The following is a 14,419-nucleotide window of genomic DNA, read 5'->3' as shown; positions in this document are numbered from 1 at the left end:
AGTGTGTGTGTGTGTGTCCATCCATCCATCTTTCTATCTATCGAGGTGGCGCAGTGGTTAGGGTGCAGTACTGCAGGCCACTTCAGCTGACTGTTATCTGCAGTTCAGCGGTTCTATTCTCACCGGCTCAAGGTTGACTCAGCCTTCCATCCTTCCGAGGTTGGTGAAATGAGGACCCGGACTGTGGGGGCGATATGCTGACTCTGTAAACCACTTAGAGGGGGCTGAAAGCCCTATGAAGCGGTATATAAGTCTAACTGCTATTGCTATTGCTATCTTCCTTCCATCTATCTACCTAATATCTATCTATCTATCTATCTATCTATCTATCTATCTATCTATCTATCTATCTATCTATCTTCCTTCCATCTATCTAATATCAATCTATTTATCATCATCTATCTTCTATCCATCTTCCATCCATCTATCTAATATCTATCTATCTATCTATCTATCTATCTATCTATCTATCTATCTATCTATCTATCTATCTATCGTCATTATCTATCTTCTATCTATCTTCCTTCCATCTAATATCTATTTATCATCATCTATCTTCTATCTATCTATCTTCCTTCCATCTATCTAATATCAATCTATTTATCATCATCTATCTATCTTCTATCCATCTTCCTTCCATCTATCTAATATCTATCTATCTATCTATCTATCTATCTATCTATCTATCTATCTATCTATCTATCTATCATCATTATCTATCTATCTTCTATCTATCTTCCATCTAATATCTATTTATCATCATCATCTATCTTCTATCTATCTTCCATCTATCTATCTATCTATCTATCTATCTATCTATCTATCTATCTATCTATCTATCTATCTATCTGTCATTATCTATCTATCTTCTATCTATCTTCCTTCCATCTAATATCTATCATCATCATCTATCTTCTATCTATCTTCCATCTATCTATCTATCTATCTATCTATCTATCTATCTATCTATCTATCTATCTATCTATCTATATTGTCATCATCTATCTATCTTCTATCTATCTTCCTTCCATCTATCTACCCAATATCTATCTATCTATCTATCTATCTATCTATCTATCTATCTATCTATCTATCTATCTATCTATCTATCATCTATTGTCATTTATCTATCTTCTATCTTCCTTCCATCTATCTAATATCTATCTGTCTGTCTGTCTGTCTGTCATCATCTATCTATCTTCTATCTATCTTCCTTCCATCTATCTAATATCTATCTATTTATCATCATCTATCTATCTTCTATCTATCTTCTATCTATCTATCTATCTATCTATCTATCTATCTATCTATCTATCTATCTATCTTCCATGTATCAGCTACTTATCTACAATTTATCTGTATCTACTTGTCTATCTAGGGATGTGGTGCCTCAATGACTAAGAGGCTGAGTTTGTCGATCAGAAAGGTTGGCAGTTCGGTGGTTCGAATCCCTAGCGCCGCGTAACAGAGTGAGCTCCCGTTGCTTGTCCCAGCTTCTGCTAACATAGCAGTTTGAAAGTATGTAAAAATGCAAGTAGAAAAACAGGGACCACCTTTGGTGGGAAGGGAACAGCATTCCGTGCGCCTTAAGTGTTTAATCATGCCGGCCACATGACCACAGAGACGTCTTCGGACAGCGCTGGCTCTTCGGCTTTGAAACACAGATGAGCACTGCTCCCTAGAGCCGGGAACGACTAGCACATATGTTCAAGGGGAACCTTTACCTTTATTCTATCTATCTATCTATCTATCTATCTATCTATCTATCTATCTATCTATCTATCTATCATCTAGCTAGCTCTGTTTCTAAGGCATGTGCATATAAATGCACAAAACAGTTCTACATTATAAAGATGATATGTATCACTTTTGTAGCAGGTATTTAGTTGACGAACAGTGTAAGTTGTGCATGCAATCACTGTATGCTTTCTTTATCGTGGGTGTCTCTGTTAGTTTGCATCTTTAATCACCGTTACACGTTTTTTTAGTTCTGCAGATATAACGTTCGGTATGCTTAATTCAAATTTACAACGGCCCTGCGAAAGATGTGACTGATGAACTTTTTCCACCACCTTTGCAGCATCCCCGTGGTCATGTGATCAACATTTGGCCACTTGGCAACTGGTCCATACTTATGACAGTTGCAGTGTCCCGGGGGTTCCCCTTTTGCGACCATCTGACAAGCAAAGTCAATGGGGAAGTCAGATTCACTCAACAACCATGTTACTAACTTTAAGAACTGCAGTCATTCACTTAACAACTGTGGCAAGCAAGGTCGTAAAATGGGGCCAAACTCACTTAACAACAGAAATTTGGGGCTCCAATGTGGCCGTAAGTGAAGGTCAACCTGTGGAAAGCAATCACGCTACCTTTGCAGTAATGCCAACATGGTTGAAAGCCAAACCAAATAACCTTTCTCTCCCCTTTCAGATTACATCTCTTGTAACACTGCAACTCTTAACCTTGATTGGCCATGACGATCAGTTTAATGGACCAAGATACAAATGTGCAGTTTCCCTGGATTTCATCAGAGCCATTTCCAGGTAAGCTTTGTCCCTGACTTCCAGGGTGGATAAAAATCGATGGTTTTTCAATCAGATTTTTAGAATAGAAGAGAATAGAATAGAAAATATGGAATGGAATAGAAATGGAATAGAAATAGAATAGAATATATGGAATGGAATAGAATAGAATAGAAATAGAATAGAAAATATGGAATGGAATAGAAATGGAATAGAAATAGAATAGAATATATGGAATGGAATAGAATAGAAATAGAATAGAATATATGGAATGGAATAGAATAGAATATATGGAATGGAATGGAATAGAAATATGTAATAGAATAGAAAATATGGAATGGAATGGAATAGAATAGAATAGAATAGAAAATATGGAATGGAAATAGAATAGAAAATATGGAATGGAAATAGAATAGAAAATATGGAATGGAATAGAATAGAATAGAAAATATGGAATGGAAATAGAATAGAAAATATGGAATGGAAATAGAATAGAAAATATGGAATGGAAATAGAATAGAAAATATGGAATGGAAATAGAATAGAAAATATGGAATGGAAATAGAATAGAATATATGGAATGGAATGGAATAGAATAGAATAGAATAGAAAATATGGAATGGAAATAGAATAGAATATATGGAATGGAATGGAATAGAAATGTAATAGAATAGAAAATATGGAATGGAATAGAATAGAATAGAAAATATGGAATGGAATAGAATAGAATAGAAAATATGGAATGGAATGGAATAGAATAGAATAGAAAATATGGAATGGAATAGAATAGAATAGAAAATATGGAATGGAATGGAATAGAATAGAATAGAAAATATGGAATGGAAATAGAATAGAATATATGGAATGGAATGGAATAGAAATGTAATAGAATAGAAAATATGGAATGGAATAGAATAGAATAGGAAATATGGAATAGAATAGAATAGAATAGAAAGAATGGAATGGAATAGAATAGAAAATAAAAGAAAATATGGAATAGAATAGAATAGAATTCCATAGAAATATGGAATGGAATAGAAATGGAATTGAATTGAATTCTTTATTGGCCAATTGTTATTAGGAACACAAGGAATTGGTCTTTGGTGCATATACTCTCAGTGTACATAAATGAAAAGATACATTCCTCACAAATCATAAGCTACAACACAATGCTAGTCATAGGGTACAAATAAGCAATCAAATTGTATTAGGAAACAATCAATATAAATCATAAGGATACAAGCATCAAAATTGCAGTCATTCAGTCATAAGTGGGAGGAGATGGGTGATAGGAATGATAAGAAGATTAATAGTAATGCAGACTTAGAGACTAGTTTGACAGCGTTGAGAAAATTATTTGTTTAGCAGAGCGATGGCGTTCAAGAAAAAAACTGTCCTTGTGTTTAGTTGTTCTGGTGTGCAGTGCTCTATAGCATAGTTTTGAGGGTAGGAATTGAAGCAATTGTTGTCCAGAATGTTGAAGGGTCTGTAGATATTTTCACAGCCCTCTTTTTGACTCGTGCAGCGTGCAGATTCTCAATGGAAGGCAGGTTGGCAGCCATTGTTATTTCTGCAGTTCTAATTATCCTCTGAAGTCTGTGTCTGCCTTGTTGGGTTGCAGAACCAAACCAGACAGTTACGGAAGTGCAGACGAAAGACTCAATAACAAACATAAACGTTTTCATATTTTTAATTTTGGCCCTGAGCCTATTTTATTTTGGCAATGGCCAGGAGTACATCTATACAGCTAAGACTGGAATTGTCCACTTCATTTGTTCCTGACAATATTGGATTTGGCCATGGTGACACTGGCTTTGAGCAAAAACTTTTGAAACTTCCACAGGTCCGAAACGATACAGCTAGATGTAAAATGAAACGAAGTTATTCCCTTATTGCAACTCTTTCAATGGCCCATTGAAAGACACCTCTAAATATAGGTATTCATATTGTACATGTAGTCCTTGACTTAACAACAATTTATTTAATGACCATTCAAGGTTACACGGACTTATGACCGTTTTTTCACGCTTATGACCATGTCGCACATTTGGTTTTACAGTATATTTAGCTGTCAGCCAAATCCTTCATTATTCAAATTCTACCCAGAATCCTCTACGATCTTAATGGAGCATCCTTTTTAAAGCTGTCCAACTTGCCTTCTCTTCCTCCTCCAATGAAAACGACTTTCTGTTCCCAACGAAGTGAATTCTGTTATCAGCAAAGCAGTGGTGGATTGCAGGCGGTACGCCCCACTACGGGCGTACCGGAGCCTGCCCGGAGCACCGGATACCGTTCTGGTATGGTGCTCCGGAGGTCCTGCCCGCCGGCATGAGCTCCTTACTGGTTTTTTAAGTCTGCGGTGCTTCCACGCACGTGCGTGGCGCGTACAGCGCCTGCGGAATGCTTCGCTGAGCAGCTGGAGTGTCGCGGAGGCTCACAGAGGTGCTAAGAGGCATGCGCGCACTGTGGACGCCGGTTGGAACGGGATCCAGGACCCACCACTGCAGCAAAGCGAATGCAGACAAAGCACAGGTATTCCTCTTGTTCGTTTAATGACTGTTCAAAGTTATGGTGGCCCTGAAAAAAGGGACTTACGACTCTTTTTCACACTTATATGTCCATTGCAGCATCCCCACGCCCATGTGATCAAAATTCAATTGCTTGGCGACTGACTCATATTTATGACGGTTGCAACATGATCCTCTTTTGCAACCTGCTGACAAGGGGAGTCAATTGGGAAACCGGATTCACTTAACAACTGCATTGTTCGCTTAACAACTGTGGTGTTCTGATCCAGCTCCCCAAACACAACAGTTGAAGCAATGATTCCTTTATTAGGAGTCCCAGGAGCCCCGGCAAAAAGTCTCCCTCACTGCAGGCTAACAGGTCTATCCGTCAGGGAGATGAATAGTTGTCTGCCACATCTATTCATCTCCGCCCCCTGCCTTTTATCCCCAGAGCTAGGGTGGGGCTTCGTTAGCAGCGGTGGCTCTTCCATCTCAAGGACCGGCTCATAGATTTCCACTGCTCTCCTCTCCTCTGCCACATCCATCCATCTCCGCCCCCTGCCTCTTATCCCCAGAGCTAGGGTGGGGCTTCACTAGCAGCGGTGGCTCTTCCATCCCAAGGACCAGCTCATAGATTTCCACTGCTCTCCTCTCCTCTGTCACATCTATTCATCTCCGCCCCCTGCCTTTTATCCCCAAAGCTAGGGTGGGGCTTCTCCTGCAGTGGTGGCTCTTCCTTCCCAAGGACCGGCCCATTGATTTCCACTGCTCTCCTCTCCTCTGCCTTCTGCACATCCCCAGAGCTAAATTGGGGATTTGCTAGCAGCGATGGCTCTTCTGTCCCAAGGACCAGCCCATAGATTTCCACTGCTCTCCTCTCTTCTGCCTTCTGCACGTCTGCGCGTCAGGCACTGGACCCAGCTGCTCCTCCTCATCAGCCACCTCCAGACCTGGGGGCTGTTGATTCTCCATCTGCGGGCTGACGGATGGCCTCTGTCTCTCTGCCAGCTCTATTCCCTCAGCCTTCCATCCTTCCGAGGTGGGTAAAATGAGGACCCAGATTGTTGGGGGCAATATGCTGACTCTCTGTAAACCGCTTAGAGAGGCCTGAAAGGCCTATGAAGCGGCATATAAGTCTACTGCTATTGCTATTGCTCTTCCCCCTCAGAACTCTCATGTTGTCTTGATGCTGACCCTAACTCCCACTCCTCCTCCTCCTCCTCCTCCTCTGAATTGGCTGTTGGAGGGATCTGCGGCCGACAGGCCACAACATGCAGCAAGGAAGGTTGTGTAATGGGGCGAAGTTCACTTAGCAACCGTCTCGCTTAGCAAACAGAAATTTTATACAGGCAGTCCTTGGCCTGCGATCAATTGTGGTCGTAAGTCTAGGGCTACCTGGATATTGTTAGAAGGAGTTTGGTGGCCCTCAAGACTACTTAGTTTTTAGATCTTAGGGCTGGGTCTCTGAGAGATTTGGTAGGAAAGTCCGAGCTATTCTCTTAGTTGCTATTCTCAGAGATTAAAACTCCCTGCCAAGGGAGCCCAAGCTTGCTCCTTCTTCACTGTTTTCCTCCTGGTAGACAAATATTTCCTTATTCCAGTAAATATTTAGCCTTTCAGCAGGTGTCCTGCTATTTTTTTTTCCAATGCTTTCTTTATAGTCGAAGTGTTATTTATGCCTTTACTTGCGAACTTGATTTGTTCTTTTTTTCCCCCGCTTCCCTACAGTGTTGTTTTTTTAATATGCCTTTTCGTAGCTGCTTTGAGTTTCCTTTCAGTGGAAAAAGAGCGAATCAAATCTTTAAATCTTGCTGATGTTGAGATGATCAGGCTTTCTCTGATCCGGCATCGCAACATTCACAGTCAGGAGAACATTATTTCATCTCTCTTTTCCCGAGTCGACAGTTTTGAAGTTCGGGCAATACAAGCGTTTGCAGAATCCCAAGTTAAGAAATTGTGTTGCTTTTCAGCTGGTGTGTGAAATCTTCCCTTAAGAACTACCTTTATAGGAAGCACAATGCCATTGTGCACACTTTGAACACGGTTCAGAAATTGTGCTAAAGAGACTTAAACAACAAAAAAAAAATCATTTTAGCCATGCCCCTTTTTTGAATCTTTTTTGTGAACTAAAATGAAAAGCATTCACCTCAAGAATTGACCCTTTAAAGCAACTTACAACCAGAATTGAATCCTGTTGTTAAGTAGTGTTGTGGCCCGCCAGTGGCGCTGGAAGCAGATTTGGACAGTGAGGAGGTTGGGGAGGAAGATGGGCCAGTCCTGGAGTCTGGGGAAGGCTCTGATGAGGGCTCTGTGTCGGAGGCAGAGAGGGGGCCAGGGCCGTATGGCAGTTATCAGCTGCCTTCAGAGTCAGATGTCAGTGAAGCAGACAAACAGCTGGGACCTGTTCCCAGTGTGCACATGCGCAGAATTGCCAGGCGAAGGGAACAGCTAAAGAACAGGGAGTAAGGCCACAGGTGGATGATGAATGGCCCCTCGCAGAGGAAATAAAAGAGGAGCGAAAGGGGAGTGGAGTTTGCAGGAGACAATTAGTTCGCTTAATTGGTTCGTGACTCTCCGAGACTCCTTGCCAAGTTTTGCAGATATCGGCCTGGCAGCTCTCCAAGTCAGATAAGGTCTGTGACTGTAAATCCTCCCTTGAAAGACTTTGCTGGACATGAACGAGCAGAATTCACAGTCAATTAATAAAAGGGTTTTTTGTCAGGACAAGAAGTTTGCTTCATGCTCTTGGGAAGCCTAGGTGGGATATTTGTTAAGTGAGTTTTACCCCCATTTTGCGACCTTCCTTGCCACAATTGTTAAGTGAATCACTGCAACTGGTAAGTTAGTCAGCTCTGATACCTTTGATGAAGCTCGTATGAAAGCTTGAAAAAAACGAGGCTGCTTTAATGAACAGCGAGTCGGTAACATCTGCCGTAACGATATTTTACAATTCTTGACACTCATCATCTGAAAAAGTGATCAAATTTTTTTTCGTAGAAAATGAGATGTTTTAGATTACAAAAAATGCATGAGGACAATCTAATACCTGTCAAGGAAACAATGTTACACCTCTTTAATCTAGGGCAGTGTTTCTCAACCTTGGCAAATTGAAGATGTCCGGACTTCAACTCCCAGAATTCCCCAGCCAGCATTCGCTGGCTGGGGAATTCTGGGAGTTGAAGTCCGGACATCTTCAAGTTGCCAAGGTTGAGAAACACTGATCTAGGGCTTCCATCTTGCCCATGTTTTGGCATTCGGGTTTTATGAATAATGCCCTAACCGAATAAACTTCCTAACTGTCACTTCAGGCTGAAACATATTGGAAGCTTTCCTGCTTTGTATAATTTCACAGACATGAATTATTTTTTTAAATGTGATCTTAACAACGATATCAAAACTGGAACGGATGGCCTTGAAAAGCAGAGACCATTCATTTACCGTCTTTTTTTGGAGTATAAGACGCACTGAGGTATAAGACGCACCAAGATTTTGAAGAGGCAAATTAAAAAAAAAAGTTTTTGCACTCTGCAGACCTCCCAAAAACAGTCCGCTTTTTTGCGAAAACGGGCCTGTTTTTTGTCAAAAAAAAACAAACGGCATGCATAGCATTTAGGAGGCTTGAAGAATGCTTCTGGGGGCTGGGGGAGAGCAAAAACAAGCAAAAAATGACCTGTTTTTCGCTCATTTCTGCCCTCCCCAGCCCCCCAGGAGCACTCTGGAAGCCTCCTAACGGCTATGCACAGCCATTTTTGCAAAGGGGGCAGGGTTTCGGGAGGCCAAAAAAATGCTGTATTCAGTGTATAAGACGCACCCAGATTTTCACCCTCTTTTTTGAGGGGAAAAAGGTGCGTCTTATATCCTCAAAAATACGGTAATCATTAAAATTACAATTTCTTGCTTTTTTTTTTTGGCAATATATACTTCTAAAAAAAAACATCTTTTGTTCTTGGGTTTTTTCCTTTATATATATATATATATATATATATATATATATATATATGTGTGTGTGTGTGTGTGTGTGTGTGTGTGTGTGTGTGTGTGTGTGTGTGTGTGTGTGTATATGTGTATATATGTATATATTCCTTCCCACCCCCTTTTTCTGAAATTAATATTGATCTTTCAGTATTCACATTCCATGCCGAGGTTTCCTTTATACATACATACATACATACATACATACATACATACATACATACATACATAACCTCGGCATGGAATGTGAATACTGAAAGATCAATATTAATTTCAGAAAAAGGGGGTGGGAAGGAATCTTTTACTCTTCTAAAGGCATCCCTCTTTTTTTCCTGGCAAAATACAAAAATACCATCAAAGTGTTCTTGGATTGTTTAAGTTCCGTCAAAAGGCAGGCGTGAACCGCTGCTAAGAATGGAAGGATGCAGATTGCAAATTGATGCAGATGAAAGGAGAACCATGCCGTAACATAAAGCTAGAACAGGTGGTTTGGAAGGGGACCAGAATGTTCAATAGCAAACCCGATTGCTGTTTTGCATCTCCAAACAGCGAGCTGTGTTTACTAGCTTTAAAAAAAAAATCCTTTTTATCTGGAGCTAAAATTATTATTTGGCTTAAACTGAGGGTAAATTTTTGAATCTGAAAACCAGCGCAACTAGAAAACTAGGCATCATTCTCAATATGCTTCTGAATATGTTATACATCAACAGGAATGCTTCCTCTTCTTCTTCTTCTTCCTCCTTCCTTCCTTCCACCTTCCCTTCCTCCTTTTCTTCCTTCCTTTATCCCTTCCTTCCCTCTTCCTTCCCTTCCTTCCTTCCTTCCTCCCACCTTCCTTTCCTTTCTTCCTTTCTCCCCTCCCTTCCCTCCCTCCCTCTTCTTTCCATTCCCTTTCTCCCTCCCTCTTCTTTCCTTTCCCTTCCCTTCCTCCCTCTTCCTTCCCTTCCTTCCTTCCTCCCACCTTCCTTTCCTTTCTTCCTTTCTCCTCTCCCTTCACTCCCTCCCTCTTCTTTCCATTCCCTTCCCCCCTCCCTCCCTCTTCTTTCCCTTCCCTTCCTTCCTCCCTCCTTCCTTTTCTCCCTTCCTTCATCCCTTCCCTCCCTCCCTCTTCTTTCCTTTCCCTCCCTCCCTCCTTCCTTTTCTTCTTTCCTTCATCCCTTCCTCTCTCCCTCTTCTTTCCTTTCCCTCCTTTTCTCCCTCCTTCCTTTTCTTCCTTCCTCCCCTCCTTCCCTCCCACTCATAATGGTACATACATATTAGCACATCTGTCACTCAGTAAGCTAAAATAATAAACTTGGCACATCTTCTTGGATTTGCATTCCTATCATCTTTTTCAACAGAGAAGACGAATTACAAAATCAAACTCTGTCGTGTCTGAAATATTTCCAAATTACATTCTACCAAAAGGGTTTTTTTGGGGAGAAAAATGTTAAATTAAGAACAAAGCAATTTAACTTTTGAATTCATAGGGAAAAAGAAAAAGAAATGTAGTCAAAACCTATATAAATATGACTGCTTAAATTAGATGAAGGCGTCCTGTACCTGAAATACTATTTTATAAGGACAAACCCAATCAGCCTGTTAAATTTTTCTCAGCATTTCAGCTCCATCCAATTTCTTTGTCGACCTGCAATTTAAAACTAACGAACATTAAATAAGTTAAACTTAGTCAACCTATTGTTAAATAAATGACTGATAATGATAATAATGTCATAATTTGTACTTACATGATAAAAGGGAAATTGGATATAAATTGTAAACAATGATTAAGAAAAGAGGTCCAATTTTTTTTTGTTATTAAACATAATTAATTTTTATTTTGTGTAAATGTGTTTTATTTTCATTTTCATTTCGTACAGTCACATATACTGTGCATAACCGGGGCCATATAACATTGAACAATAAACACAGCCATTCCTCTTGTCAACTATACCCCCCAAATACAAACCCAATGTACCACTTCAACCCTCCATACACCCTTTCTTTCACCCCCCTCCAACTTTCCTTTCTTCCCTCCAACATTCCCCTCTACCCTACTTCCCCTCCCCCTCTACCACTCCTCTCTCCCAATACACTCCCTCCCTTCCTTCTCACCCTCCCTCCCATCCTCTCTCCCACCCTCTCTACCCCTCTTTCTTCTTTCCCTCTACTCCTCCCTTCGGTGTATTTCTACTATCTATCAATATATTCAGCTTGTCCTATTTTTACACTAGAATTAAAGAGCAACAGTATTAATTTTTATTTTGAATGTGTTAGAAAGGTATAATGTGGCTGGGTGATATTGAAAATAGATAAGGGAATGCCATTATGTGGTTTTGTTTTAAATTTTGGAATGTTTGTTATAAAGGGACGTTAAAACAACTCTAGTCATACGAAGGATGAGGTATGATGATAGCAATATATATAAATATATGTGATGCAAAATATACAATTTGATATGAATCATAGGTGATGACTGTGGAAGGGATGCACAAAAGTTCTTTGTAATCAATTGACACACTTTCTACAATCTGTAATGGAAGATGACTTTAAGGTGTTTGTGTTTATTCAAAAAATAAAAATTTTATTAAAAAAATACGAACATTGAAATAGAAAATGTACGTATATTTTTATACAATATATAAATTCATCTGATAAGCCTATGAACTTTGATCATGTGATCATGGGGATGCTATGTAAACAACAGTTATAAGCAGTGGTGAAATTCATTTTTTTTAACTTCCAGTTCTGTGGGCGTGGCTTGGTGGGCGTGGCAGGGGAAGGATACTGCAAAATCTCCATTCCCACCCCACTTTGGGGCCAGCCAGAGGTGGCATTTACCAGTTCTCTGCACTACTCACAATTTCTGCTACCCGTTCTCCAAAACTTGCTGGATTTTACCCCGGGTTATAAAATCACTTTTTTCAGAGCCATTGTAACTTTGAATGGTCAGTAAATGAACTGTTGCAAGTTGAGGACTATGTGTACAGTGTTCCCTATTCTGGTGATATATTGCCAGACATGTTCCTTGCGACTGCAAAGCGTGGGAGAAAGATAAAGAGAGAATCAATCTGGATTTAAAGGTTAGGAACGAGGATTTCATTCGTTTCATTTCATTTTTCCAAGAAAGAAATGCATTTTATTTGCCAGTCAAAATTTTACTCCTACGAACAAGCAGTCCCTTGAATTCAAGAAGTATTAACTTATCTAAAAATAATGCATAGACACACCTAATGAGGGGCAACATTTCACAAGTGCATTGAGGTGTCCACCAAAAGTTCTCTGTATGTGAACGTTTCAATCTTTTAATACTTGGAACTTAATCAGAATTAGTTTAATTACGCTTTTACTCCTTCCATTCAGATTATTCACATGAGCCCTGTGTTATGTGTTATAATCAAGATCACGTGAAGTACTAATAGCGTTTTATGAAGCCTTTGTAACATATTTAGATATTGCATCTACCGTGTGTCTCCGAAGATAAGACCAGCTCTTATATTATTTTTTGCTTCAAAAGTTGCATTAGGTCTTATTTTTGGTTAGGTCTTATTTTCAGGGAAATACAGTACTAAATGCATCTTATCTGGGCAATGATCTTAACAAGGGCTTATTTCTGGGGTAGGTCTTATATTACGAGCATCCTGAAAAAATCACGCTAGGGATTATTTTCCAGTGGGGTCTTATTTTCAGGGGAGAGCAGGGTAGTTCAGGTCAACATGTTTTTAAAAAAGACGTTGAGACTCTGGAAAGATTGCAGAGAGGAGCAGCGAAGATGATTAGGAGGCTAAAACATATGAAGAACAGTTACCGGAGTTGGGTACGTCTAGTCCAGTGAAAAGAAGGACAGAATAGCAATATCCCAATATTGAAGAGGCTGCCACAAAAAAGATCAACCTATTTTCCAAAGCTCCAGAAGGCAAGGCGAGAAACAATGGAAACTAATCAAGGAGAGAAGCAACCTAGAACTAAGGAGAAATTTCTTGACAGTGAGGATAATTAATCAGTGGAACGACTTGCCTTCGGAAGTTGTGGGACCTCCATCACTGGAGGTTTTTAAGAAGAAAATGGACAGCCACTTGTCTGAAATGGTAGAGGGCCGGGGTGTCAAACTTGCATCATCATGGCAGCATCGCATGACATATCGGGGGCTTCCCCCCCCTTCACGAAACCAGGCATGGGTCTGGCCAGCACGTGGCACATGCGGCCAAGTTTGACAGCCCTGGTTTAGGCTCTCCTGCTTGAGCAAGGGGTTGGCTAGAAGGCTTCCCAAGGTAATATATATAGCAATAACAGTAGACTTATATACCGCTTCATAGGGCTTTCAGCCCTCTCTAAGCGGTTTACAGAGTCAGCATATTGCCCCCAACAACAATCCGGGTCCTCATTTTACCCACCTCGGAAGGATGGAAGGCTGAGTCAACCCTGAGCCGGTGAGATTTGAACCGCTGAACTGCTGATCTAGCAGTCAGCCTGCAGTGCTGCATTTAACCACCGTGCCACCTTGGCTCATAGGGTTGGAAGGTCCCTTCCAACCCTGTTGTTCTGTTATTTGCCATACGAAAGGATTTGATTAAACTGATCTATTGCATTGATGTTTTCAGGACCGTGAACTTCGACATCACCAAGTATTTATATGACTTTTTGTGAAGACCCCACGAGCGCAGCGACGTCGGCTGAGGTGCACCCCCATCGCTGCACCCCCATCCTTTCGCGTTCCAGGAAGGAAAGACGTGGGTTTTCTCTTGGATTTGTCCAAAGCCAGGTGCTGGCCCAGCGTGGAATATGATGAAAACACTGGAGTTGGTCTGGGCGGATCTGTTCAGGGAAGGCTTTACACCCTGATACACCCTGGCGTATGGGGTGTTAATTACAAACAGCAGGGACCACGCACAATCTGTTCCCCTCTTAATTATTTTATTCCAGCACGGAGATTGCCTGAAAGCCATTTGACAAAGATGTTGTTTTGTGCCGTAGTCCCCTGCGCTTTGAACCCGGCGGCAGGCTTCCACACCCAGCCTTTTCACTTCCTCTCCATGGGAGGTGTTGCATTTGTCTGCCACGGCAGTCCTGACCCCAAGGCGCCATTGTACCTCATACAATAAATACACAGTCAACCTGGTCTATGCTTTCCTTTCCTTTCTAGATCTTAGTTTACTGACCATCACTGCTTCTCTCCGGAAAAAAAAAAAAGAGGATTTTATCTGCTCTTTAACTTTTCACGAAACGCCTAGTGCGATGATGGCTAACCTTCTCCCCATCGCGTGCCAAAAGTGGGGAAGGGGGAGTGCAGGGTTCACCGACAAATGCGCGCCCAACAAATGCACGCCGACAAAACCGCCGCAACAAAACGGCGACGTTGAAAGCGTGCCCACTAAAGCATGTCAACAAATGCACGCTGACAAAAGCGCGCCATCGAAAACAACGTGAAAACAATGGTAA

The 14,419-nt window shown here is 40.9% G+C and overlaps 1 protein-coding gene across 1 annotated transcript in view; it reads left to right on the top strand.

The window, feature by feature from the left end:
• The window catches only part of ORC5 (origin recognition complex subunit 5), a 79,675-nt gene extending 65,576 nt beyond the window's left edge, over positions 1-14,099 (top strand). The window contains 2 exon segments of the mRNA XM_032221718.1: positions 2,431-2,543; positions 13,582-14,099. Coding sequence (XP_032077609.1) covers positions 2,431-2,543; positions 13,582-13,627 — 159 coding nt within the window. The 3' untranslated portion in view covers positions 13,628-14,099.
• The last annotated feature ends 320 nt before the right edge of the window (positions 14,100-14,419 follow it).

This window comes from Thamnophis elegans, chromosome 7 (genome assembly GCF_009769535.1).
Source record: "Thamnophis elegans isolate rThaEle1 chromosome 7, rThaEle1.pri, whole genome shotgun sequence".
NCBI lineage: Eukaryota > Metazoa > Chordata > Lepidosauria > Squamata > Colubridae > Thamnophis > Thamnophis elegans.
Note: the sequence above shows the minus strand (reverse complement) of the source record. Positions and strands in the feature narration are given on the sequence as shown.